The 27,975-nt window shown below is 51.1% G+C and overlaps 1 protein-coding gene across 1 annotated transcript; it reads right to left on the reverse strand.

Annotated features, from left to right (window-relative positions):
* Window positions 1–3,795: 3,795 nt before the first annotated feature.
* On the reverse strand, window positions 3,796–27,109 carry GLB1L3 (galactosidase beta 1 like 3). Its single transcript, XM_007104066.2, has 20 exons — window positions 26,513–27,109; window positions 26,152–26,330; window positions 25,792–26,004; window positions 20,413–20,481; window positions 19,762–19,857; window positions 18,581–18,689; window positions 17,483–17,575; window positions 15,187–15,268; window positions 14,239–14,303; window positions 11,063–11,147; window positions 9,438–9,575; window positions 8,809–8,889; window positions 8,091–8,197; window positions 7,115–7,255; window positions 6,702–6,773; window positions 6,152–6,230; window positions 5,654–5,741; window positions 5,241–5,352; window positions 4,000–4,116; window positions 3,796–3,861 (listed from the first exon to the last, which is right to left on the reverse strand). The coding sequence occupies exons 1-20, from the start codon at window positions 27,107–27,109 to the stop codon at window positions 3,796–3,798; spliced, it is 2,589 nt and encodes an 862-aa protein (XP_007104128.2).
* Between the last annotated feature and the right edge of the window lie 866 nt (window positions 27,110–27,975).

Consider the following 27,975-nt stretch of genomic DNA (forward strand, 5'->3'; position numbering starts at 1 on the left):
AGCCTTGCTGGGTAGAGTATTCTTGGTTGCAGGTTTAAATATTATCATGCCACTCCCTTCTGGTCTGCAGAGTTTCGGCTGAAAAGTCAGCTGATACCATTATGGGAGTTCCCTTGTATGTTATCTATTGCTTTAACCTTGTTGCTTTTTTTTTTTTTTTTTTTTTTGTGGTATGCGGGCCTCCCTCTGCTGCGGCCTCTCCCGTTGCGGAGCACAGGCTCCGGACGCGCAGGCTCAGCGGCCGTGGCTCACGGGCCCAGCCGCTCCGCGGCATGTGGGATCCTCCCAGACCGGGGCGCGAACCCGGTTCCCCTGCATCGGCAGGCGGACGCGCAACCACTGCGCCACCAGGGAAGCCCCTAACCTTGTTGCTTTTAATATTCTCTCTTTACCTTTAATTTTTGCCATTTTAATTATACTGTGTCTTGGTGTGTTCCTCTTTGGTTTGATCCTGGTTGGGACTGTGTTTCCTGGACTTGGATGTCTGTTTCCTTTCCCAGGTTGGGGAATGTTTCAGCTATTATGTCTTCAAATTTGTTCTCTGCCCCTCTTCTTTCTTCTCCTTCTGGGACCCCTATAATGTGAATATTAGTGCACTTGATGTTGTCCTAGAAGTCTCTTATACTATCTTCATTTCTTTTTCTTATTTTTTTTTTTATTTCTATGTATCTGTAGGTTGGTTACGTTTCCTGACCTCGGAGAAGTGGCTTTTTGTAGGAGACATCCTATGAGCCCCAGGAGCAGACTCCCCTCTGGTCTCCAGAGCTGTATGCTCAAGGGGTACCCCTTATTTGGGCTTCAGGGACCTTCTGTTGTGGTGGGCTGACTATGTGGGTGGTCTGGTAGGTGTGGCTGGCCCCTAATCTGGTTTGGTGCCAGGCCCTGCCTTGTACAGTGGCCGCTAGGCCCTGCCTCTGGTGGGCTGGGCCAGTCCCTATATGGCTGTGGGGGCCAGGCTGTCCCAAAGCTGGCATTGGCCAGCGGGTGAGTGGATCCAGCCCCACTCACCCAGGGGCCAACACCAACTTTTACCTTTTAATGAGAGGGTTTAGTCCATTTACAAAATTCACCTGTGGTCACGGAGGTACTGCATTTATTTCTAACTTAACGTGCTCGTTTTCCTACTTCTTTGTCTTCTGCTCCCTTGTACCTCTTATTGCCTAGTTCTTAGGTGTCCGTGTTTTCGCCTTCCATTTACCCCCTTTAGTTTTTTAAGTTCAAGCATTATGCACATTCTTTAACAGTTACTCTCCTGAAGTTAGTATCTGCGCATGACACAAACCTGGGGTCACTGGTTTTGCTATCACATTCCTCTCACCTTACATGACTTTTTCCCCTAGTCTTAAATTTTATACTGATTTTACCCTCAAAATGGACATTAGTATATTTTTACTGAGATAATGCTCACAACTGTCAGCATCCTTTCTTTGCCCCACATTCCTTCCTGAATCTCAGGCCTTCCCGCTGGGGTCATTTTCTTTCTGCTGACAGTATACTCTTCAGGACATCTTTTCTTAACTAGAGTTTCCTAAGAGACTTAAGCTGTAATGCCCTAAGGCATCCATGGTCTGTCATGAATTACCTTCCCTCATATGCATCTAGAATGATACAATAAGGAACTAATCACTGAAAACATTTTCTGTAAGATTTCATTCTCTTACGGAAGCCTATTTGAGAAAGGCAGCTTCAGAAATCCCTGTAGTGTGTGGATCTATTGATGATAAAATCTTTGGCCTTTGTTTGTCTAAACGGTCTGTATTTTGTTTTCTTTTGTTTTGTTTTTCTTAAAGGCAGTTTTGCTGGGTAAAGAATTCCAAGCTGTGAGCATTTCTCTCTAAGCACCCTGAAAGTATTACATCTTCTGGATTGTGTTGTTGTATTTGTACTTGGGAAAGGCTGGCAAAAGAAGAGTGTGACTCAAAGACACACACACACACACACACACACACACACACACACACATACACACATCCTCACAGCTCTTTGAGCCTTGGTTTTTCCATCTACAAAATGGGCATATTACTTATGTTTAGAAATGATGTATATATTACATCGGAAATACACTTTCTCATGATCTTCATGATTCTGATTTCTGGTTTTCTCCTTTTCTCCCTTAGTCTACAGTATATCCACAGACTCCATGGGTTTGAGTCTAAAGTCCCAGAGAGTAAAGTGTTTCATAGAAGTTGTGTGGTTCATGGTAGAATTCTCCCTCAGCAAGCCAGCCGTTCCCAGCAGTGTGATAGAAGGTAGTCTGACTCCTCCTCCTGCCAGACAGGAAGTTTCCTTCCTCCCTTTGGACATCAGATTATTTGCTAAATATCTTGAAACCTCTGCACACTATAACAAAGTGATACACCTTTGTTTTTCTGCAATGGTTTGAATTTAAGCCAGGTGCTATATTTTGGATTATACTTGGTCCTCCACATGCAGAGCTGCCACATCCATGGTTCAACCAACTGAGGATCATAAATACTCGGGAGGGGCTTCCCTGGTGGCGCAGCAGTTAAGAATCCACCTGCCAATGCAGGGGACACGGGTCGAGGCCTGGTCCGGGAAGATCCCACGTGCCGCGGAGCAACTAAGCCCGTGCACCACAGCTACTGAGCCTGCGCTCTAGAGCCCGCGAGCCACAACTACCGAGCCCGTGCGCCTAGAGCCCGTGCCCCGCAACAAGAGAAGCCACCGCAATGAGAAGCCCACGCACCGCAGCGAAGAGTAGCCCCTGCTCGCTGCAACTAGAGAAAGCCCGCACACAGCAACAAAGACCCAATGCAGCCAAAAATTTTTTTAAAAAAAGAAAAAATACTCAGGAAAAAAATTCCAGAAAGTTCCCAAAAGCAAAACTTAAATTTGTCCCAGGCCAGCAACTATTTACATAGCATTTACATTGTATTAGGTAGTATAAGTAATCTAGAGAGGATTTGAAGTGCAGGATATAGGAGGATTGTGTAAGTTACATGCAAATAGTATGTATGCCATTTTATGTAAGGGACTTGAGCATCTGTGGATTTTGGCATCCACAGGGGGTCCTGGAATCAGTCCCCCTTGGACACTGAGGGATGACTGTATGTGGTTGTTTTCCAGTGATGTCATTTGAGAAAGTTGGTTGCAGTATTCGTGCCTATGTGGCTTCTCTCACCAATATCCGTCCACTACCAGTAAGAGCTTTGACTACACCCAGAGGGCTCAGGATTGATAAGACACAGACACTCCATGCCAGGTTCTGCTGTCACACACACACCAGAACGAACGACCAAACTGCTGTTCCTTCTCTGATTGGATGTGACCCAGCAGGTCACCTTGGAGACACACAGACTGCAGGGAAAAGCCTGAAGACATTGCTCACTGCCCCTGCATCTCCCCCCCCCACCCCACCCCCCCCACACACCAGGAATCTGCAGACAGCATATACAACACCCTCTCTCCTTACCCTCTCTTTGGCCAAAGATGCCTCCTTTCCAACTGAGTATGGGGAGGCAGAAATAAAATGTGTTTATTTTATTCATGTCTGCCTAAAAGCACATTTGTGCAGAGAATAAAACTTGCTAAAGGTTAAGCATCTAACTGGCAAATCAGTCACTGAAGATTTTGGAGACTTTTTAAAGCCTAAAATCGCATCATATGGATTTACTATAATATACATAACAATTTCTCTGTTGATTTTTTAGGGTCATTTCACATTTTTGCTATTGTAGGCAACAGTGTATTTGATATTCTTGATATAAACCTTCCTCCTGAAAAACTGCCCGTGGATGAACTCCAACAAGCCAAGAAGGGTGTCAGAACCCAGTCCTACCACCTGGGGTTGTCTGTGGTGTGGATGTATGACCCGCTCTTCTTCTTCTCAAACACGATGATCTAGGAAGAAGAGACGGGTTGCCAGTAAGAAAGGGTGAGCCCGATACAGAATCAGAAAGACACTGCGATATGTGTTTTGGGAATGAAGTCAGATGGGAGCGCTTATGAGCCATAAAGATGGGGGTGGGGGCCACGCACCTCATTGTCCTCTGGCTGGAGCCAGGCACCAGGAAGGTAAAGTGTCTCCTGAGGCCCAATGTTCCAATATCGCCCAAGGTTACGTCCATTGATGAACACAAATCCATAATCCCAACCCTGAAAGGGAAGGGAGCCTGAGACACAGGAACGGGTTCCCTCTGGCAAGGTAAAGGCTAAGGCTTTGGGCAGCGAGGACATGGCTGAGACGCTCGGTGGCACTGAGCGCCGAGGTGAGTTCAGAAGGGGACATGTCCTACCAGTCCCCCCTGCTACCTGGTCGACGGGTGGCAGAGAAGATGCTGAGGCACTGCTGCTCTTTACCTGTGACAGACGGTGCTGTCTTTTTTTTAAAAATCAGCCCTTCTGCTTCCAGGAACAAGTACTAGGTAATAGAAGTGAACACGGCTGCTGACAACAACCATAAAAGCTCCACGTTTTTTTAACCTGCTTGCAATCCAATGAAGAATTACAGGACCAAGACCTGGGAGAAGACACGGAAGCAGTTTTCCCGCTAGAGGCACCTGCTTATCCAGGAGGAGGAGGCTGAGAAGCTGAGAAGAACTTTCATAGCCTCACACATTTAGATTTCATCTAGGAAAACTGGGTATCAGGAACCTCATTAACTAATCTACACTCTGCGTTGGGGCCTGTTAGGTGAGGCAAAGACTGGGAGGGCTGCTGGCAGTATTTCATTTTTTATCTCAACAGGAATTTTATGGTGTTTGCCTCGTGACAATTTATTGGTCTGTACGTTCATTTTCTTGTGCCTTTACGTTATCCGTGTGTGTTTACAAACAGAAGGTATACTAGGTGAAAAATAATACCCTCCCCCAAAAAAGGAAATTGGAGAATACAATTTATGGAACCAGCCCATTAGTGTAAAAAGTGTTTGTGTACGTGTTTAGGCAAAGGGACACATGAAACCATGCAAACTCTTGATCGTGCTTAATTCTGAGAAGTAGAGAGGAACTGGAGGTGGGGGAGGGTTGGAAAGAGAGCCCTTTGCTCTCTATGTCTTGTTAGTATTCAAATTTTTCCATTGTGCTTTGATGTATTATTTTTTTAAACAGTGATAAGTTAGGAGGACTGAGAAATGTTGTAAACTGTAGTTAAAAGTGAGGAAGAGAAAGAAAGGCAGAAAGGGGAGTGTTCCTGCCAGGAACACTGACGGCCTTGCTTCCAGACTCCTCCCAAGAGAACAGGTGGTGGGGGCCCCAGAGCAGGGGAGGGCACTCACTCACCGGGAGCGTCAGGAAGGTGTCCTGGGGAGAAGAGCCCACCTTCAAGGTGCTCAGGTAGAAGGCAGGGCCCAGGGAGTGAGTCGGGACAGGCTTCCAGGAGACAGAGCGGAGCCTGCAAGAAGGCCACGCCTCAAGGGAGAGGAGAGCCCTTTCCCAGGTGCACTCCCCACACTGACCCCAGGTTTCCCGCGCAGGGACCAGGATTCTGCGGCAGGGGATGTGCTAGGCCAGAAGCACTAGGCTGGAATCAGGAGCCTCTATAATCCTGAGTCTATCACTCCGGGGGCCCTGAATCTTGGCCCCTCATCTGCAAAGTGGAGAGTTGGAGACCTCAAGCTCCCTGCCCTCCAAGGCTAGGGTTAGGAGGGTGAGGGTTAGGGTTAGGGTGAGGGTTAGGGTTGGAAGGAACATACCTCTCGAAGAAGCTCATTTTCAATTCCAGAGAATAGATAGTGAAACTCTGCAGGGGAATGTTATTCAGAGTAACAGGTCCAATTAATCCTGCAGGGGGGAGGGAGGAGACAGAAGACGGACGGGACATTCTCCATCGGCCGGGTGCAGACTTGCAGCCTGGACTCCCGTGACCAGGGCTCATCCAGGAGGGCACAGACTGGTCTGACCTGCACGACTGAGGGTCTCCATACCAACTAGAAAGCTCCCCGCCCAGGTTCAGAACTTCCCCTAAATTCCCTCAAGGGGACCAGGTTCTGCTCGCGACAGCCAGTACCCTCCGCCCCGGGGAGCAGGATATGGCAGGACAAGGGAGCAGGCACATGCACCACTGGTCCCAGGACTCAGGGGCCCTGCCACTGCCTGGGGACACAGTCTTTCCTCCCGACTCCACCCCCAATCTTCAGGTCCAAGTCACCATGGAGAGAGGTCATGGCCTGTTTCTTAGGCCCAGAGCCCACCTTTCTGCTGATTTTGAATTTTCCATGAAAAACTGATGCGTCCTTGATTCTCTACCAGGATCCTTAGAAGTTGACATTCCTGCTTGGGACAGACCAGTTCATGGGGACCACAAGACCACGTAGGGCTTTTACTCTGGAACCCACTCTTCTCAGAGTCCCAGATGGCAGACACGTGAATGGGAAAAGAGGAGGCCCCAGAGCCCAGGGGCCCCCCACCAGAAGGACCCCGTGGGTTCCTGCTCCAAACCCTGTCCCGCCTGGTCTGCCTTCGGGGAGGCTGAGGGACTCAGCCATGCCTGCGGTCAGAGCCGGCCAGGCGCTTGGCGGGGAAATTCCATCCACATCGAAGCGCGGGTGCTGTGGCCCCGGATGCACCAAGGCCTGGGAGGGGCATGTCTGCTCACGGCCCTAAGTCTTCCTGCCGGGACCCTGAGGCAGGCACGACGCCCAGGGGCAGAGGTGGGGACAGGACCAGTCTATCTCAGGAACAGGCCGTGTTGGCACTTGAGTCCGTGGTCTAGGGCAGCACCTAGATTTCTGAATTACGTACCGTGATTTTAGGAATGTCTACGTTCTGAAAACCATCAGCCAGAATTCCTAAACTTGTCTCATTCAAAAACACCTGCGAAAGAAGAGCCGGTATCAGATGGGTAGGTCCAAGGGGCAGAAGGAGGTCCAGTAGGTCAAGGGAGGCCTGGATTAGGGGAAGTGGCTATGAAGGAAGCCACCAGCCTTGGTGCCCACAGGCAGCCAGAAGCTGGCCCGACCCGGAGGCCCCTACAGACTTAAGTCATGATAAGTAAATCGGGTCTCTTTCGTCCAGCTTTACATCCCAGTCAAGCCTCATACACACAGGTGCTTAAAAATGCTATCAAATAGCGAAAGCCGACCAGCAACTGACCGCTCGCCCCCGCGGCAGAGTTGGGCTGGTGTCCTGCTTGCGACCAGACGGCCCTACCCCACCTGAGCCACGTCCCGCGCGTCGGCCTGGAGCCGGCCCCCGGAGCAGATGGTCGTCTCGTAAAGCACGAGCCCATAGGACTGGCCGTTGCCGTTGTTGATGGGCAGGTTCTCCATGTTGAGTGGAATGTTAGAGACGACCGGCTGCGAGACGGACGGGGAGCCAGGGGTAAGAACGGGGGCCTTCTTCCTAAGACCCTGCGCATGTTTTGTTGGCCCTCCTAACGGTCCCCAAAAGCCCTTTGGATGAGGAACTGAAGCAGATGCTGTGTGATGACGCCTGTGCCCTAGTCTTCACTGACCAGGAGACTCGGGATGGGGTGGGTGGGGAGAGGGCGGGGGGCCACTGCTCTAATCCTGAATCAACAGAGCAAACAGCCGCGTCCTAGCGCGACCGTGGGCCAGCAAAGAGGACGCACTGAGCAAATATTTAGTTCACATCTGCAACGTGCCAGGCACGACTTCTTATCGGAAGGAGGGTCAGTGGAGGCGCAACATTGTGAACTCAAGAGTTGACATCTTCCAAACAATGTTCACCTTTTCTTCTGCAGGGACACAGAGTCTAGTCCTAAAGGGAGAGCAGGGACCCCAGGGGTTCAGCGATTCGGCCTAGTTGATGGTGAAGAGGAGGCAGAAGCCGCCTTTCACGGTTCGTGGCTTGGCAGCCCTTTCCATGAGGACTGCACAGCCCAACTCAGGATGGGGGGGTCATTGGAGCTAGGAACCAGGAGCCTCTCATGTCCTGCTTCTCCTCACCCCTTCTTGTTCTTCAGGTTCAAAGCCCTTCACGATCCACCCAGAAGGAGCTCCTGGCTCTCGCCCCCTAGTTCTAAATGTGGACGAGATGCAGAGGATTACATTCACGCTTCCCACTAAAAACCCCTGAAGGGATCTCTGCTCTGTGGCCTCGGCCTGTCCCCCCCACCCGCCCCCGTCTCCGGTGGCCACCCCACTCCCCCAGAGCCCGGGTCTCACTCACCCTATTCAAGTACTGCAGGGCATCCCACAGCGGCAAGTAAAGGGATGGGTCCACGGACGGGTACACAGTCTTGGGAGTGGGCTCCGGTAAGAGAGGCAGAGGCGTGACTGCAAAGGAAATGGGCAAGAAGCTCCTGGAACGTCCCCTTCCTTCTCCAAGCCTCCCCATCCTCTCCAGGAGCTCCCGTGTCCCGGGGCCAACCAAAGAGGCGGGTCCTAGGCCAGCGCTTCCCCGACAGTGATGAAACTCTGGTGGGACTGAGTTGAAGCCACTTTGTGGGCACAGACGGCTGATGGCTACAGACCCCACGGAGGTCTCAGGAGCAGGACCTCTGCCTGATGCCCTCTGGCGATGCCGGTGCTGCTAGACTTCCTAGCACACAGTAGGTGGTTTGTTAACTTAATTTCAGTAAATACAATTCAATAGGATGACTTTTGCTGTTGTATATGAGGGTATCATGTCGCACATCATGCTGAGAGCTTTATAAATAGTAACTTCAACTTCACAATCATTATAGGAGACAAGGACCATTGTCCTCATGTTCAGAGAAGACACTACAGCTTAAAGGGCTTTTAAGTGGCAAAGCCAGGATTTGAACGGAAGGTTGCCCCTGCCCTTACGAGCGCCTTTAAGCTTCTGCTCACAGGGAACCCTTCCCTCTCCTCCCCTCCCGCTTCCTGAGGAGGGCCACCCCTCCAATAAAGTGGCAGCTGAGTACCGAGGATGTATTTAAAGAGTTCTTGGAGCTTGAAGTACTTGTCTGTGTAGTCCCCGGCCTCTGTCAGCAGCGCGTCGTAGTCTGCAAGACACCAGCCGCCGTCGCTGGGCAGGGGACACCCCGCCACGAGCTGGGCCAGGGCCACCGGAGGGGGACGGGGGACGCCTTCCCGCCGCTGGACCAGGCTGGGGTGCAGGGGAGCGAGGCCACCCTGGGAACATTCCCCACAGCCCCTCCTGGGGGTCCGAGGCTGCCACGAGCCTGGGCTCGTCCCGCTTCCCTTCGTAGCGGACACTCTCTTCTGCCCTCAACCTGACTGCCCAGCGGGGCCTCCGGTGCCCACGCGGCAACCACCACTGGATTCTACCTGGGGAGTTCTAGGTCAAGGGCTCAGGGCGCAGGTGAGCGAAGCAGAGCTAGAGCTCACGGGCAGCCCCGTCGCGGCAAGGACAGCCTGCTGACGGCGTGCTGAGCGCCTCAGAAGGACGATAAAGAGATGAGAGAGCACTCAGCGCTCAGCATAGATTATGGGTCAAGAGCCCCGTTGATGCCAGGACGTGTTTGTGGGCCTCCCCGGTACAGCCCCAGGGCCCCCGCGCTCGGAGGGGACGCTCCCAGCAAACACCTGCCATAGCTCGTGACAACGCTTCTGTGCCTGTCAACATGCGTGGCCCCGTTCATGAAACCGAAGTTGGTCCCTCCGTGGAACATGTACACGTTGAAGGAGATCCCCAGTCTGATGAAGTCAGACACACTGCTTTTAACCTCTGCAGAGGAGGGAGATGAGAAATAGAGAACATTAACACTTCAGAGAAGACAGGAGTCTCTGTGAAATCGCCTCCTCCTCAACCCTGCCCCACAGTCAACTCAACTGTTTTGTCCTTCAGCCTCCATGAACATTCTCACCAGACAATAGGTAGAACTGACCAGAACTGCCCTAGGAAACCAAGTCTTATCAATACCAAGAGCCTTTTCAAAAATCATCTCTCCCAAAGTATGTACATCCATGACTTGACTCCAAACTACATCTATTAAATAACAGCCTGAGAACCTCTATGTCACTTAAATATCTAATGTTCATTAGATTTTTTGAAATTGTAGAAATAATTAGTATACCCTATGACTACCTTGTAGGGTAGTATCTCTGGGGCCACTGACTTAGAACCACTGCCACAGTCCACAGTCTCTAGCCACAGAAGCACTCATGTTTGTCTCAAGGTCATCTTTGCACTGGCCAAAACGGGTACGGGCTGGTTAAAGGTTACTTAGATGTGGGATTCAATGCCGCCTGTGCTCATTACATTCCGTCTGATCTTGTTCAGCCCGTTTTCTCTCTCAGAGCCTCTGCTCCCTTATCTGTTAAATGAAGGTCCTATTCCTACTACATCAAGGATGGATGAGAGATTTATTGATGGTGGCATATATGTGGGAAACATGCACAGTGCCTGATACACATGTGGTCAGAAAACCGTTGTTTACTGGTCACGGCCCGGATATATTTTTGTTTTGCTTTGTTTTTTATTTTACAGCCCAAAGCAGACTTTTCTCAGTTACCCACTACCTTTCAGTGGTTTTCTTTATTTCCGGTACAAGTGAGCTGGGTTTTATAACAGCCATAGCAAAATATCGTTAGTAGAAAAATACTTTTGTTGACAACCTCTGCCAGGCACCATTCTGGGCGGTTTATGTGGATCACCACACTTAATCCTGACAACAGCCCTACTGGGTAGGGGTGGACCATGGAGGCTCAGCAAGGGGGTCACCCCCACTGGGGCTGCAGAGCTGGGGCTGAAATCCTCGTCGCTTTGGCTCCAGGAGCTATGACCTCTCTCATCTCCTGATAATTTCTGCCCCTTAGCAGACATCTCCAGAGCAGTGGCCTGTGCATTTTCCAGAGACGATCAGGACTTTCAGCAAATGCAGGCCCTTCTTCAGAGACCCTTCCCGGGACGCCCCACGGCTGGTCTGCCCTGCCTCTTCTGTCATTGCACCTGCTTTTTTGCTTCAAAGCACTCGTTGGGTGGGGAACTCTACACTGACTGTTTACTTCTTAACTACCTGTCCATCCACCAACTGACAAGCTCCCAGGGCGTGGGAGCCAGGTGACTTGTACCCCCCAAGTGCACCCTCAGGCCTGGCCATGTCCCTGGCCATAGTAGGTGCAGGTCAGAGAGGTGATTGATGAGCAGAAAAATGTGTGAACGACCTCCGACTCAGGACCGCTCCACTGGGTCAAACACTGCAGAGCACTCACCTTCCGCATTTCTCACCATGTGTTCATTTCCCCACGTGTCGAACCAGCCGACCCAGTATTCCATGATCAAAATGGGCTTATTGCTCTAGGAACAAACCAATACTAAGTCTGACAAAAGGAAGAAGAAAAATCAGAAAAACTGAATACAACAAATGAGAATTTGAGGAACTCTTGCTTTCCACTCTTCCCAACTCAGCGCTTACTCCCTGCATCCCCTCACCCACTACACCTTTGCCACCATCCACAGCAGTGGCTCCTCCTCTTCCCCTACAGGCTCAAAAATACACCATATGTACATTAAAACATAGGAACAAAAAGAAACATAAAATTTCAGGGGCTAATTATCCAAGAAATTAGAAATATCTTGGATAACTGAAATCTAATTCAATAAATTAGAAAAAACAGAAAAATAAACCAGAGTACAGTAAAGGAAATAATAACCTGATGGTTATTGCTGAGGGCATCTTGTGATCATAATAAGAACCACAGGGGCCTGTCCTGCTACTGCACTAGCTATCGACTGGCTGAGACCAGCACACAACACAAATAAACAAATCCACAATTTTATTTAGAGATGTCAACACTCTTCCCTTAATAATTGATAGAATAAGCAGGCAGATAATTAGTAAGGATAGAGATTACCTGAACAACATCACCAAACAACCTGACCTAATGGAAATGTACAAACAAATGCAAAATACACATTCTTCCAAAATGTACATAGAACATTTACCAAGGATGACCATATTCTAAGCCATAAAACAAACCTTAACAGATGTAAAAGAAGAGAGATCAAACCAAGCATGTTCTTGGATTTTCACAGTATTAAAATAGAAATCAATAACAGAATGATATCTAGAAAATCTCCAAAGACTGAGAAATTAACCAACATGCTTCTAACTGATACATGGAATAAAGAAGACATCTCAGGGCTTCCCTGGTGGTGCAGTGGTTGAGAGTCCGCCTGCTGATGCAGGGGACACGGGTTCGTGCCCCGGTCTGGGAGTATCCCACATGCTGCGGAGCGGCTGGGCCCGTGAGCCATGGCTGCTGGGTCTGCGCATCTGGAGCCTGTGCTCCGCAATGGGAGAGGCCACGACAGTGAGAGGCCCGTGTACCGCAAAAAAAAAAAAAAAAAAAAAAAAGACATCTCAAGGGAAGTTTAATGTTTTGAACATTTTTAAAAACATTATTTGAAAATAAAAATGCAGCATTTCAAAATTGGTGGGATGCAGCAAAACCAGTGCATACAGGAAAATTCATAGCACTAAATGCTTACATTAGAAAAGAAGAAAGTCTCAAATCAGTAACCTAAGCTTCTACCAGGAAAAAATAAAACTAGTAAAAGTAGAGTTAATTCAATCCATTAAGGAATCAGAAGGTAGAAAATATTAAAGATCAGAGCAGAAATCAATGAGATAGAAAACAGAAAATTAATAGAGAAAAAAAGTCAGTCTGGTTCTCTGAAAAGATCAATAAAAGTGATAAGCTTCTAGTCATACTGACCAAGATTTTTTAAAAAATACACAAAGTTGCTAATATCAGGAATGAAAGAAGGGTCAACATTACTTACAACAAAGACATTCAAAGGATATTAATAGATCATTACAAACAACTCTATGGCCATGAATTCAAAACTTAGATGAAAAAGGATAGAATAAACCCTTGAAGGACCCAAACCACCAAAACTCACTTAAGAAGTAATAACCTGAATTGTGCAATATCTATTAGAAAAATTAAATTCCTAATCAAAAACCTTCTAAAAAAGAAAATTTCAGGTCCAGATGGTTTCAATGGTGGATTTTACCAAACAGTAAGTAAGAAATACTAACAATTCTACACAATCCCTTCCAGAAGATAGACAAGGAGGGAATTTTTCCAAATTCATTTTATGAGGCCAGCATGACCCTAATTCCAAAATCAAATGAAAATGTTTCAAGAAATGAAAACCAACAATCAATATCTCTCATTAACATGGAAGGAAAAATTCTCAACAAAATACAAACAAATTGAAACCAGCAGTATATAAAATGAGAATACATCACAACCAAGTGGGATTCACCCCAGGAATGCAAGACTGGGCCAGCATTCAAAATCCACGTTAACTGTATTAGCACAAAAGAGGAGGTGGGCCTGGTCTGAGGTCATAGGTATGGTGGCAAAGACACAATCCACTCCTCTGTCAAAAGAGATGAAGCAGTGATTCACACTACATATGGATGAACCTCAAAGTCATCGAGCAACATGAAAGACTGGATATTGTAGGATTCCATGTATATGAAACATCTAGAAAAGGCAAATTTATGGAGATGGAAAGCACACAAGTGGTTGCTAGGGCCAGAGGTGGGAAGGAGATTAACTGCCTGAGGAAACCTTCTAGATTGTGGTGATGGCTGTAAAACTCTATAGATTGAATTGTACACTTGCAGTGGGTGGGTTTAATGGTGTATAAGTTGTATTTCAATACAGCCGTTTTTTAAAGGAATGAGAAAAAAGAAACAATAAAGGAGACACTAAAAACTAGAGATAGCCATGGCGCTGCCCCTGGCAGAGCCCCTTCTTTTTACTAGGTGAGAACCTGGGCCGAAATTGGTGAGCAAAGGAAATAAGAATCATTCGTTCTTTGATTAAAACTGTGGAGGAGGGGGGAAGGCTGAGGGGAGGGTGCTGTGGGGAGAAGAGGGTGTTTGGGCCTGGAAAGGGCATCCCAGGCACAGCAGGCCTCGAGGGCACCAGGGGCTTGGACAGCATCCGAGGCACAAGGGAACCGAGGTATGTGTGAAGCAGAGTTGGTCCGGAGACCTGGGTCTCCGCTGTGCTGGGAGAGAGGATGCCATCCTGGTAATCGTGTCCATCCATCTCCGTGACTCCCACGGGGTGACCCACGGAGCAGAGCTACTCAACACACATTTGGGGAAGACTTCATGGTCAATGGCCCCGCGTCCCCATGATCTGCTGAACCTGTGAACAGGTTGCCCTAGCGACCCAGCCACCTCCCAGCCCCCTTCCCACCCCCCTTCCTTGGGGCGTCCCCGAGAGCCGCTCCACTAACAGGTGACACCCACTCCCCATGACAAACGGCATGAGCTCCCAACTGCTTTGGAACCACTGAGGCCCCAGGGCCGGCCCCTGTTCTCTTGACCACCACTGCCCAGGCCGGGCGGTCTTCTCCTTACCTGCACCTTATAAAGATGCTTGAACGAGTCCTCCTTAAATGTCTCTAGGTTGATGGTGGCCAGCACTGCAGAGAGAGGGGTGCTGCTGAGGCCCCTCGGTCCCCGTCGGGGGGAGGGGCCGCCCGCAGAGGGGAGGGTACCGGAACCCCGCTGCATCCCTCTGGGCGGGGTACACAGGGCTGCCACACTTGCCCTCACGTCGCTGGGCACTTCCAGGACAACGTGAGGGAAGGAGGGCAGTTCAAGGTAGCCATGCTTTCTGCAGAAAAGTGGAACAGTTCCAGGTCACACGACTTGATTAAAGCTGGGAATTGCACGCAGGTTTCCTGGTCCCAAGGTCACCACACTCTCCACCACGTGGTGGTAATGTGGGGACATGCCACCGAGGAGGAGAAAAGGACATGACAGATGTCCCCTGGACTCCCGGGGGTGCTGCCACCTCGGCCACATCCCTCACTGTCGTGACCTCACGATTCTGTCCTGAACTGTTCGGCTACTTTTCCGCCAGGACACGAGCAGCATCCGCAGTGAGCCTCGGGCTGCGGGATCCAGGGCTGGGCTCTGCCCAGGCTGGCCTCCTGACACAGCACCGTCTTCTGCTTCCCCACGAGGCTCCTGACGCTGGTGGAGAAGGCCTGACTCTAAGCCATGCCTGGCACCAGCCCAGACTCTTAGCCACAGAAAAATTGGGAAAGATGGAAAGGTGTCCTGAGGACAGAGGCTCTGTTGGAAGATCTCAGGAGTGAGGACCAGGGAGCAAGCTGGCCAGGTGCCACTACCTTTGACCTTGGGGCCTCGTCATCGTGACATCAAGCCTCTGGGGTCCACTTCAGTGCACACGGGAAAGGGAGGTATCAGGGACACACTTGGTCTTTCTGAGGCTCCTTCAAGATCCAGAAGTCCAGCTCAGAGCCTCAGTTCTCCCTTAAAATAAGTCTAAATTCTTACCTCCTTTTATGTGACCTCTTACTACTTCATCTGTATTATCTGAGGTCAAGAGCAGCTCCACAATCCCTCTCTTCAGCAGGGCCTGTTGAGAGAACTGGACAAGATGAACCCACCTCCTTGCTCCCCTGGGAAGAAGGAAATACAAGGAAATTAGGAAACATATACACCTGGGCTCAGACGGGCATAATGGGAACTAGACAGGAAGGCACAAATCAAGAGTCTGCCTAGGTGCAGCTCAGCAAAATGGGGGACTGTGGTCTCCGACCAGCCTGGTGTCTTTCCTGGGGGTGACCACACAGCTGTGTATAGACTCTGACCCCCCATGCCCATGGGCCCCAAAGGAAAAGCACAAAGGTGAGTTCACAAGGGAACCCGGGGGAGGGTCTACAACCAGGGGGGACAGTGAGACATGTAGATAAACAGATGATAGATAGATAGATAGGTAGATAGATGATAGACAGATATAGATGATAGACAGATAGATAGATCAATAAATGATAGATAGATAATAGATAGATGATAGATAATAGGTCAATAGATAGATGCTAGACAGATCGTTAGATGATAGACAGATAATAGATGATAGATAGATAACAGATCAATAGATAGATGATAATAGATAGGTAGATTATGGATAGATAATATCGATAGATGATAGATAGATAATAGATAGGTAGATAGATGAAGATAGATGATATCGATAAATGATAGATGATAGATAATATATTGGTAGATAGATGATAGATATGATAGATAGATGATAGATTGATACATAGATGATAGATATGAAAGACAGATGATAGATGGATAGATGATAATAGAGAGGTGATAGATGATAGGTAGATGGATGATACATAGATATACGACTGATAGATGATACATAGATATATGATAGGTAGATAGATGATAGATCAATTGATAGAGGATAGATAATAGATCAATAAATAATAGATAAATAGATGATACATAGATATATGATAGATGATAGATCAATCGATAGATAGATAATAGATCAATAGATAGATGATAGTAGATGATATATAGATATATGATAGATAGATGATAGTAGATGATATATAGATATATGATAGATAGATGATAGGTCAATAGATGATAAATAATAGATCCACAGATAGATGATAATAGGTAGATGATAGATCAATAGAGATAGATGATAGATAATAGATAGATGATAGATAATAGATTGATAGATAAATAGTTAACGGGGTGGGGGAGGGGAGAGAGAAAGTGAGAGATCCATAGACACACAGACGATAAAGCAGAGGGACAGAGAGGGGAGACGGAAGGGGAGGCCAAAGCTGCAGCCCCTGAGAAAGACCACAGTCACAAACCTGGGTCCCATCTGGACACTCAAGGAAACAAGGAGGCCCGCCGGCCTCGGGGAGGCGGGGGAAGCGGGGGTCTCATCTGAAAGTCGTGTTTACTGAGGGACCAGGGAGCAGACGACGGCGGGGAGCCGAGGACCCCGTCTGTGTGTCTTACGTGCTCACTGAGCCAGACCTGGGCCTGGAGGGAGTCGAGGGGCACATTTTAAAAGTCGAATAATTAAAATAACGCTGAATGAGATGCCCTGAGGGGTCTGAAGTGATGTCCGTGAGGCATGCTGGGGAGGGAAGCTTCCCACACACCACGTGGGCTGCAGAACCACGGCGCAGGGCGGGAGCCAGGACACTGTGGAGCCAGCCCTGCCCCTCTCTCTCCCCTCCCCAGCGCCCCCACCCAGGGGTCTCTGTGGGCAGAGCACATGGGACCCCTGCCCCCACCTAGCCACCTGGGTGCCTCCGGTTTAGACCAAAACTCATCAGCTTCCTGAACGTGGGACGCTGGGGGCTGGGAGGGACCTGACCCCCCAGAAAGGACACCAGGCAGGACGGCAGGTAGCCCCTGGCCTGAGACATGCCACCCCACCCCCCGGACGAGCAAAGGCAGCAGACGAAAGAGCATTCACACCACAGGTCAGAGAAGGGAGCACTGTCTCTCGGCCCAGGAAGCACTATTTATTACTATGGGTGAGGACTCACCACCCGCGGCTTTCACGAGAACCGTGCGTCACGGAGACGGGACAGAAAGGGACAACCTTTTACCCTCATGTTTCACCTCGTAATAATGCCATTTGAGCCCTTCCTGGCCACTCTGACCCTGTTGTGGACTCACAGGGACACAGAACTGGGTCCCATGTGGTCCCATCTCCCACAGGGTCCAGCACGGTCCCCGTGCAGCAGGGACTCGCGTGTCGGCTGTGAGGGCGGTGACCATGCAGCAGAGCCGGTCTCACCTGGTGAAGGTAGGGCATGTAAGCCTTGTCCTTGTAGAAGGAGCCGTACTCGTTCTCCACCTGCACCGCGATGATGGGCCCTCCCTTGCGGTACTGGGGACGAGACAGGCAGACGGGCAGGGTCAGCCTCCCGGGGAAGCCAGGGGCCTGGGCTTTGCTGTGACCGCTCTCCTCCCCATGCTGCAGCCACAGTCACCTCCAGGCCCTCCGGCTACTGCCAGCAGCCCCACCTCCCTGGTTTTCATGCATCAGCCGCTGCACGGTGTTCCCTTGATTTCTCACACTGAGTAGGTCCTCCACTGTGAGACCCCAAACCTGCAAACTCACCTGCTTCCACCTTCTCACCTCCTCGCTCCCCATCGCAGGGGGACGCCACCACCGTGCAGAGCCCCCTGCCTCCCGTCCCTGCTCAGGAACGCGGCTGTCCGTGCTGGCCCCTCTCCTCCTGTGCTTTCATCCTTCCCTGCCAGACCCACTGACTCCCATCACCGTGGAAACGACCCGGCACACCCACCTCAGAGAGAGGGAGAGGGTGGAGCGCTGGCTCCTCGTGGCCCCCTCCACCGGCGGGCCCCCACTCCTGAGCATACTCTCCACACTCACGGCCTCCGGGCCTCACCCGTACGCACTCCTCAAACCACCTGTCTGCCACTAAGCCGTCGACGGTGCCCTAGACGTGCCAGTCACATGTTCAACGTTTAACTTAATCTGTGAACGCCCGTCCACCCTGAGTCCACTCTCCGCTTCCCGAAGCCTGTCCGCACCCTGCAGGCACAGTGGCACCTGCTTCCCCACCCCGCCCCTGCAGGGCGACAGCAGCTCTACAGGGAGGCACACCTTCCTTCCCTACAACGCACGCCGCACGACGGGCACCGGCTCCTGAGCTGGAACCGGGAGAGAGCATGGTTTCCCTTGCAGCCTCTCCTTCGGCCTCTTTCTAGAAGCCCTAGAAAAGGCTGCGCTAAGATGAGGGTCTAGAATTCAAACGGCAGACCTGTCAGCTTCTGTTCTCATGTGGGAATTCCGTGGACACTGAGCCAGGACAGCTGCTGTCCTAAAGCAAAGGGAGGAGAGCAGGAAACAGTCGTCAGTGTTTACCTGGAGCGGAACCACCCTGGCAATCAGGTGATCGAAGTACTTGTTAACAGCCTCCACAAAGCTGCGGTTGGTGGTCCTCAGCTGCGACGCGGGGTCTTGCAGTAACCGGCTGGGGGAGAAGTGGGGAGAGGGGGCGAGGCTCAGCGGGTGAGGCGGGAGGGAAGGCGCGAGGAGGGGCAGGGTGACGGGGGCTCCCTTCGGAGGTTTAACGTCTCCGCCCTCACATCCGTGACCTTGGGTACTCAAGGCCCTGAAAGGATGCCAGCTTTCTGGACCAGTCTCACGGACTTGTGAGGTGTGGGAGAGATTCCACCTCCATCTCCAGGAGGTGCCATCAGCCCCGTGAGGCTCGCCCGCCCGCGTCCTAACGAGAGGTGGTGTAAGCTTTCGTTGCACGCTCCCCCGCATTCTTTTTCAGCTCATTAAAAACATATTTTTGAGCGCAGCATAGGCTTAGGGACAGAGTTACTTTTCCTCTAAGACCTGGACGGAGAGGAGCTGACCGCCAGACTCGCCGCTTCCCCCAGGTCAGGTGTCTCCTGAGCTGGGCTGGAGACAAGCCCATCCTGGAGGAAAGCAAAGCCTCTCCTGATCAGGAAGTAGACCGTCCACCTGGGGTCAGAGTGTGGACCAACGGGGAGTCCCGTCGCTCTAGAGATAACAGAAGAGCATCCTTGGATTCTCCCCTGAACCCCGGTTGTCTGACTGAGGGCCAGCGTCACAGGCGCAGGGCCGGGCAGAGAAGATGGAGGGGGAGGGAGAGAGCTGAGGGCCTCCGCGCTGTGGAGAACAGAGCTTCTGTCAACGCAATACGAGAAGAACCAGGAGTGGCCAGAACAAGCCCAGAAGTTCTCCCTCCCACTGTCTAAGCTCCCCTTCCCTTCTTCCCACCACGGGAAACAGAGGCGGGCAAAGCTCCCTCCCGGAAAGAAACACGAGCAGCTGACGCTTCCCCTCCGCCGCACACTCCTGGCTGCACGACCAAGACCCGCATCTCCTCGGTGAACCAGCGGCTCGGGGACTGGGGCGGCAGCGGCCCCTCAGCGCATCACCACCACCCGCGTTCCCCGGGACGACGCGCGCGCGGGGAGACACAGGACAGGCGCTGCTATCGTCAGACTGCACTACAGCGTCAGCACCGCTCCACTCGGGACACAGCTGAGGCCCCCGGCCCCGCTCACCTGGGCAGGCCCCCGAGGTCCATCTCACTGCAGATGTAGGGGCCCGGACGCAGGATCACCCACAGCCCCACCTCCGCGGCCAACAGGACGAAGGCCCTGGGGGGTCAGTGTCGCCGACTCTCAGGCCTCGGAGCCGAGGGGGGACGGCCCAGCACCACCGCAGGGCAGAGCTGCCGCCCCCTCCCCTCGCCCGCCCTCCCCTCCCCTCCCCTCCCCCGGGGGGCTGGGGGCGCTGAGGGCAGGATGCGACCCCCAGCAGAGCAGGGAACGCCCAGCCGGGTCACAGCAGCGGCCCCCAGCCTAGGACGTCGGCACAGCACCTCGGGGGGCACAGGGGTCCCGACGGGGAGCCTGAGCCCGCCGGCCCCCCACCCCGGCGGTGGCAGGACCACCCTGCAGAGCAGGGCCCACCTGGGGGATGGGGCCCCTCTGGGCCGCAGCAAAGAGGTCTGGGCGCAGGGCAGGCAGGCCCGGGCCCCCGGGGGTAAGGGGGTCATGGCTGGAGAGCGCGCGGGTCCTGAGAACAGGCTGCAGACCCCAGGCTCCCTGTGATCCCACGGCAGAGCCCAGGTGCCCCTGGGGATCCCAGCCACCCCAGGAGCCCCCGCACCGCCCTGCCCCGGGCCGGGTCGTAGCAGCAGGGGCACCTACTCCAGGTCCAGGTTCCCAGAGAAGTCGAATCTGCCTCTTTCCGGCTCGTGGAGGTTCCACGGAACGTAGCTGTGGTAGAAGAGTGGGAGCTACAATAAGATGTTTTTATTTCTTTCCTCCGATTGCTAGGTCAGTCCCAAACCCATGTCAAACCCTGGGAGAGCTCTCTTTTGGAATAACTTGAAGCTTCCACTGGCACGTAGACCTTGTCACATGAACAGTGGTTATTTTCAATAGTCCCTTTCTCTCTTACCCACTTGTGTTCTAAGCCGCCAATAATCCTATGAGTCTAGATCCCTTGAATTTACGCATAAATTATCCCACTCACCACCCTATTCTTTGTAATATCCATTAAAAATATAAAGAAAAGGAAAAAACCACAAATGTCTCTATATACCCAATGAATTATTGTTAAAAATTAATCAAAATAAGGATAGAAGAGGAGTTTCTATGAGGCTAATGGAGATAAAATAAAAGAAGGTACCGCTTATAGACCTTATCAAGAAGGACCCTGCCAGGACCTCCCCCAGGGCTGAGTCTGTAGGGCCAAAGAAACATGTAAAATTTTTATTACGTGCTATGTTGATTAGGTGAGTATCTTTTTTGTGTGTCACCAGCAAAGGTTTTGAGGTTTGTGCCCCTAACCTCACGTTTCTCATAAGCCCTATAGTTCTTGTTACACAGTTTTGCCGAGTGCAGATTTTTAAGAGTGCATGTGTTGCCTTATGGCTGAACTGACTGTATTTCAAGATCTTTTGTTATGAGGAGGAATAAAAAGTTGGTTTGCGCAAGACTAAATATGCCTGGCAAAGTTTATAGCTATACACTGAGAGAATAGAGTGAAAAAATTTTGCTAAATGATGCTTACAAGTGACTTACTTTAAAGAAAATTGCTGAAAAAAAAGTTGAAAACAAAAAGATGGAAAAAGATATGGATGAGGAAAAATTATTCTAGCGCTCTTCAATAGCATGCAAAATGGATGTTAAGGCAAAAAACACCCCACAAATAGATGTTAAGAGACGCATCAAATAAAAGGAATAATCCATCAAGAAGGTATGATGACCTTCTATGCTCTTAACACACAGCTTCAAGTAAAGGAGAAGTTTACTGAATCACAGAGGAAATGGATCCATCCACAGTCATAGTGGGAAGAGTTAAAATAGCTCTCTAAGAAACAAAGATACTAAGAGCAAAAAAAAAAAATTGTAAGGATATAGATTGGAACAACACAATTGAAAGGATGGATCCGATAAACACACAGAGAAAGCAGTGGCCAACAATGTCGAACACGTACTTCTTAAAAAACACAGGGAACAGCTGTTAAATACAAAGTAAATCTCAACAAATTCCAAAATCTCATCGAATAGTCCATGATCCCAAGGCAAATGCAACTAAGTTAGAAAATTTCACTTTAAGAATAGTAAAAGCTAAAAGAAATAAAGCAGAAAGCATATTCCCGAAGAGCTGAAATGTTTGAAACCAAACAACTTTGCTACTGTAGAGCAAAATTTGTGGGAAATATAACCAAAGCAATACTTAGAGGTACATTTATGTCCCTGAATAGATATATTAGAAAACATTAAATCCTGGAAAGAAAATGAGCTAAATTTTCAACTCAGGAGACAAGGAGAAGGGGGAGGGGAGAGAGATGGCACAAAATCAAATAGAGAAAAGAAAATTATATTTAACTCAGAAAGTATATAATAGAAAACAAAAAGATATAGGGAAGATGAATAAATCTACAAGCTAGTTCTTTGAAAAGACTAAAAGTGCAGACAAGATTGAGTAAGAAAAAAGAAAAATGTCCCAAACACACAATATGATGTATAACTTCCAAGAAAGAAAGAATTTTTTTAAGTCCCAGTCAATCCAAAAGAAGAAAGGAAAGGAAAAAAGAGCTACAGAATAAAAATATGATATATTCTAGAAGAAAGAGAAGCATGAATTAAACAATAACTGTTCAAGAGAGCTATGTTGTCCCCAAAATCTTCACCTCACAATCACAAAAGATAGCAGTCACAGAGTTTTATTATTATTATTATTATTTTTTTTTTGTGGTATGGCGGGCCTCCCTCTGCTGCGGCCTCTCCCGTTGCGGAGCACAGGCTCTGGACGCGCAGGCTCAGTGGCCATGGCTCACGGGCCCAGCCGCTCCGCGGCATGTGGGATCCTCCCAGACCGGGGCGCGAACCCGGTTCCCCTGCATCGGCAGGCGGGCGCGCAACCACTGCGCCACCAGGGAAGCCCCAGTCACAGAGTTTTATAAGTGAATTTTAAGAAACATTCAGGGTAAAGATAATTCTTTTGCAAAATGTTTTCAGGGAATAGAAAAAGAGGATAAAATCAGTTAATGGGTTTATTATAAGACTGATTTCAAAACTGAACAAGACACTCAGAAATAAAATTTTAAGTCAAGTTTAGTTATCATCATAAATACACATATTTGAGATAAAACACTAGCAAATCTTGATCCCTGGTTGGGGAGCTAAGATCCCACATGCCTCAGGGCCAAAAAATCAAAACATAAAACAGAAGGAATATTGTAAAAAATTCAATAAAGACTTTAAAAACTGGTCCACATCAAAAAAAATATGAAAAAAAAAACCCAACACTAGCAAATCCAGTCCAGCAATCTGTACGTGGGTACCCACAGCTGCATGTCTCACAACCAAGCCACATTCATCCCAGAGCCATAGATGTACTCAATATCAGAAAAGTTTTCAATGTAATTTACTGCTTTAACAGAAGAGTGAAGAAAAACCGTATCATCCCTTCAACAGATGCAGAAAGGCCTCAATAAAACTCAACAATTATTTATGATTAAATTATTTGCATATTAGATGAGCCAATTATCAATCTACTGCTCTCAGCGTCCAATCCACTGTTGGGGTCAGCTCTGCACTAAGGGACGGGCCCTGGAAGCATCCTCTCCCCTTCAGTGAGGGTGATGCTTAGCTTTGCCACACCGGGGCGGTGGGGACACTCAGGCGCAAAGGGCTTCTGCTTCTGCATTTCTCTGGTCCTGTGACTGGTCAGTGGTGTGAGGACAGCCCACGGTCCCTACTTCTTTCAAAATTCAATACATTATAAGTGTCATCCGTAAAGACCAACGGAGGGTTAACCCGGAAAGGCAAGGGAACGTAAATCTTTTGGAATGAACATAATGAATACAGTTACAGATGTAAAACATTACATTATGTGCCCCATGGCGTTTGCTGACATGTTTCTGCTCTTTTTCTTTCTATATTGTAAGTTCCAGCTTCTCAGGACTGCCTTTATTTTTTCCTGACGTTAACTAACAAAACCACACACCTTGACCATAAAAGCAACAGAGCTTTCTAATTGCTGGTGACAAACATCTCATCACGAAACAGAAAAAGTGTAGTAGGTATTTAGGGACGACTGACCTAAGCAACCTATAAAAGCTCATTCAGTTTCTCCATATCCCAACAATTAGAAGTTTTTATGTCGAGTGTAATGACATTTAAGAAGATAATATAGAAAATAAATTTATGTTGTTGTTATTTTTAACAAAATAATAAAACCAGAAAAATTTATTCTGCATCATAAGATGATGAAATACCCTGCAAAGGGCACTTGGACTTGACAACAAGACCTTACAGGAAGGGCGGCAAAGTGCTGTGGATGTAACCCCGATGCCCAAGCCGAGTCCAGATTTGAAAGGCAGCCGGGCCTGGGGCCTGCCTGACCCCGCCCCCCAGCACAGCTGGGCAAGTGCCTGAGTGTCCTCACCTACCAAAGACGGTGACGCCCCTCGCCCCGCGCGATCGCTGCGGGGGGCGGGGTCCCTCCTTCCCAGGGTTTAGCACAGGCCTGGCAGTGTGTAAATACTGCACATGTGTCATGAGGGAGGAGGACTGGTGGCTCCCTGTGCTGGGCCCGATGCGTTCAAATTCGCAACGCTGGGTCCCGGCAATGGCAGGGCCGCTACACGGAAGGCTTCCCGGCCATCCCCCACCTTCGGGAGCCCTGTTCCTAGAGCTCCCGCACATCCTTTTACCAGCCGCTCCCAGAGTTTTCCGTCTGGGCTCACCTTCACCCCACCATTATGGACTCTCAGTTTTTTCAGTTTCAAGACTTTTCTGGAAATAGGTCCCTTATGAAGGGACCACCACTTTCCTCAGTCAAATATGGCTTTTGCTTGGGGCATGGTTTTTACTCAACCTGCGGTGTGCGCGCAGGCTCCAGGAGCCTCTGCTCCATGTGACTTCGGGGCCGCCTCTTTCCCACGGCATGGTCGGGCCTCGAGGCGAGGCGACGCTGGCCCTGGACCAGCTGGCAGAGCCCTCAGGGCAGGGACTACACCACCTACCTCCAGGACAGTTGTCAGGATCGAGCGATGTTTTGAAAATGCTCAGAAAATGCCTAGTCATCAGTACACCCTAAATACACGTCACCTCTTGTCCCTGGACACAGTCACGTTAAATATCAGGTTAAGTTCACATTAAAATTCTTCCGATTGACTAAGCTGGGCTTGCATTTCTTTTGTCACCATCACTGAGTACACGTATGTGCCAAGCATGGCAACAGGCATTTTTGTTATAAATAAGATAGAGGTTTTCTCTCATTGAATCATCAACACAAAGTTATAAGGCTTTACAGGACCCTGGGAGGTGCAGGCTGGAGGCACGGCTGGGCATGAAGACCAGGTCCGTCTGCCGCTAGACCCCGACCCCTCAGTCACTAAGCTGCAATATTCCTGCCCTTTCGACACTAACCCTCGCTTTCCTGATGCTGGTCTTTCCTTACGTGTTTCTTTCTTATTCTAGGATTATTCTTTAATGTGCTCATCTCCATAGACATAAATAAAGATTGTTTTTAAAACACCATGTAGGGGCTTCCCTGGTGGCGCAGTGGTTAAGAATCCGCCTGCCAGTGCAGGGGACACAGGTTCGAGCCCTGGTCCGGGAAGATCCCACATGCCGCGGAGCAACTAAGCCCGTGCGCCGCAACTACTGAAGCCTGCACGCCTAGAGCCCGCGCTCCTTAGCAAGAGGAGCCACTGCAATGAGAAGCCCGCGCACCCCAACGAAGAGGAGCCCCCGCTCGCCGCAACTAGGGAAAGCCCACGCGCAGCAACGAAGACCCAAAGCAGCCAAAAAATAAATAAATAAATATATGTATATATTTTAAAAACCCCACCATGTATTTAACTGGAAATATACTTCGAGCATCTGTCGTAAAACTGACTTCTCCTATGGGGCACAGTGACTCTCCCGTTGGAGAGGCTCCTGAGCAGAGCCCTGCGTCACCCCATCCAAGGACGCACCACAGCAAACTAAGCACGCGAGGTAAGTGAAAGGCACGCGCTGCACTCCCCACGCCGGAGGCTCGAGCCCCCCTGGGGCCGCACTCACGTGCTGACGGTGTTGAAGCCGCAGGCTCTCAGCTTGAGCAGCCGGTCCCTCCAGTAGTCCCTGGGCACCCGGAAGTAGTGGATGGAGCCCCCGAAGATGAGGAACTCGTGACCCTCCAGCGTGAAGTACGGGTTCCTTCCTGCTCCCTCTTCAGTCTGAAGCCCCACCGAGCGGTCCTTCAGCTTGAGAGGGGTCAGGTGCGACCAGTTAAACCTGTGGAGGAGCAGGAGGGAGAGAGGGGTGGGGGAGACGGAGGCCGTGGGAGCCCTAGCAGAAAGAGAAGGCGTGGTAGTGGCCGAGCGCCGAGGTTCCTTGCTCCCAGAAAGGAGAAGGGCCACCTCCCTCTCCGCTCAGGCACACCTGTGCTGGTCTGGCTTCAGCTGCTCGTTTTCAAATACAAAGTTATCTCTGTTTTTCACCCGAGGAGCAAAACCTGATGAAATAAATGGCAGGCAAAAGATGCACAGGACTCCTCTCCAGCAGAGACAGGGGCTGAAAAGAGGAAGAAATAACAGTGACCCACGGAAGGTGCAGGGACGCTGGAGGGACCAGGGGGCAGGTCGGAGGCAGGGGAAAGGCAGGAGCGGAGGCGGCTCACGGCTCCGCGGGTCTCTGCGCCCCACCGGGGTCCGCCCAGGGTCCTGGGCCACCGGCGCTGCCCCACGGCCCACCTCATCGTGGGCAGAGAGCTGGGGGCGGGCTTTCCGTCCTAAACGCCTACAGCCAGGGACCGGGCGGGGCTGGGCACGGGGGAAGGGTCCTGGGAAAGGTGGGGGGGCGGGGAACGGGGCTCAGTGCCAGGCGGGAGCGCTGCATCCACCAGGTTGGGGAAGGGCTCGGCGTCCGGCGGCAGGAGCGCCTTCTCTGCACCCACACCCTGGCTTTCTTCCATCGGAGGTGGTGGACAGAGCCCCAGCGGGGGGGCAGGAGTAGCACTGGAGGAGAGAAGGCTTGGGGGGGGGGCGGTGATGAGGAGAGTCTTGGGCAGATCCGAGGGCCCAGGAGGGTGTCCCAGTGCAAAGTGGCCCTTGCCCCAGGTAATGGTCCCAGGGCTTAACGCAATAAGTGCCTGACAGAACGCGGAGGGGGTCTGGGAGGCTCCCAGGTAAGCTGCCCTCGGGGCGATGGGGAACCGGGGTGGGGCGTGAGCGAGCCCGCGCCGGGGGCGGGGCGCGGGGGAAGGGTCCTGGGAAAGGGGGGGGGGGGGGGAACGGGGCTCAGTGCCAGGCGGGAGCGCTGCATCCACCAGGTTGGGGAAGGGCTCGGCGTCCGGCGGCAGGAGCGCCTTCTCTGCACCCACACCCTGGCTTTCTTCCATCGGAGGTGGTGGACAGAGCCCCAGCGGGGGGGCAGGAGTAGCACTGGAGGAGAGAAGGCTTGGGGGGGGGGCGGTGATGAGGAGAGTCTTGGGCAGATCCGAGGGCCCAGGAGGGTGTCCCAGTGCAAAGTGGCCCTTGCCCCAGGTAATGGTCCCAGGGCTTAACGCAATAAGTGCCTGACAGAACGCGGAGGGGGTCTGGGAGGCTCCCAGGTAAGCTGCCCTCGGGACGATGGGGAACCGGGGTGGGGCGTGAGCGAGCCCGCGCCTGCAAGGGCAGATGGGCTGGGCGCTGGGGGACCTGCACCTGGAACGCTGCGGGGAGCCCATCACCGCTAGGCCGAGGAGCCCACGTCCCGCGCTGCTCTCGCCGCCTCGCCGCTGGCCAGACGCCGCGCGGGGACGCGGGGACACGGGCCGGCTCAGGTGCGCGCTGCGGGGACGCGGGGACGGTCTCAGGCGCGCGCCGCCCCGGACGCAGGGGACGGAGGCGGAGAGTCGGGCTCTGGGCGGCGGGAACAGCAGCCCCGCCTCGGACCGAGGGTGTCGAACCGCCCCTGGGCGCAAACGCCTCTCAGCCGCGGAAGGAAGGCGGGAGGGGTGTCGGGTTATCGCCCGCCCTGACCTTGAATTTCCGAAACTGTGTTTCACCGACCAATCGGGACAGAAAGGCGGGGAGAAGTAGGAGGACCGAAGGGCATGAATGGTGATGGATTTTATCAAATGTTTGCGTGGAAACACATTTTCAGCTCCTGTGGGTAAACACCAAGGAGCATGATTTCTGGATCATATGGTTAGAATATGTTTAGTTTTGTTTGTTTTTTTTTTTTTTTTTTTTTTTTTTTGCGGTACGCGGGCCTCTCACC

The sequence above is a fragment of the Physeter macrocephalus genome, chromosome 16 (genome assembly GCF_002837175.3).
Source record: "Physeter macrocephalus isolate SW-GA chromosome 16, ASM283717v5, whole genome shotgun sequence".
Taxonomy (NCBI): Eukaryota; Metazoa; Chordata; class Mammalia; order Artiodactyla; family Physeteridae; genus Physeter; species Physeter macrocephalus.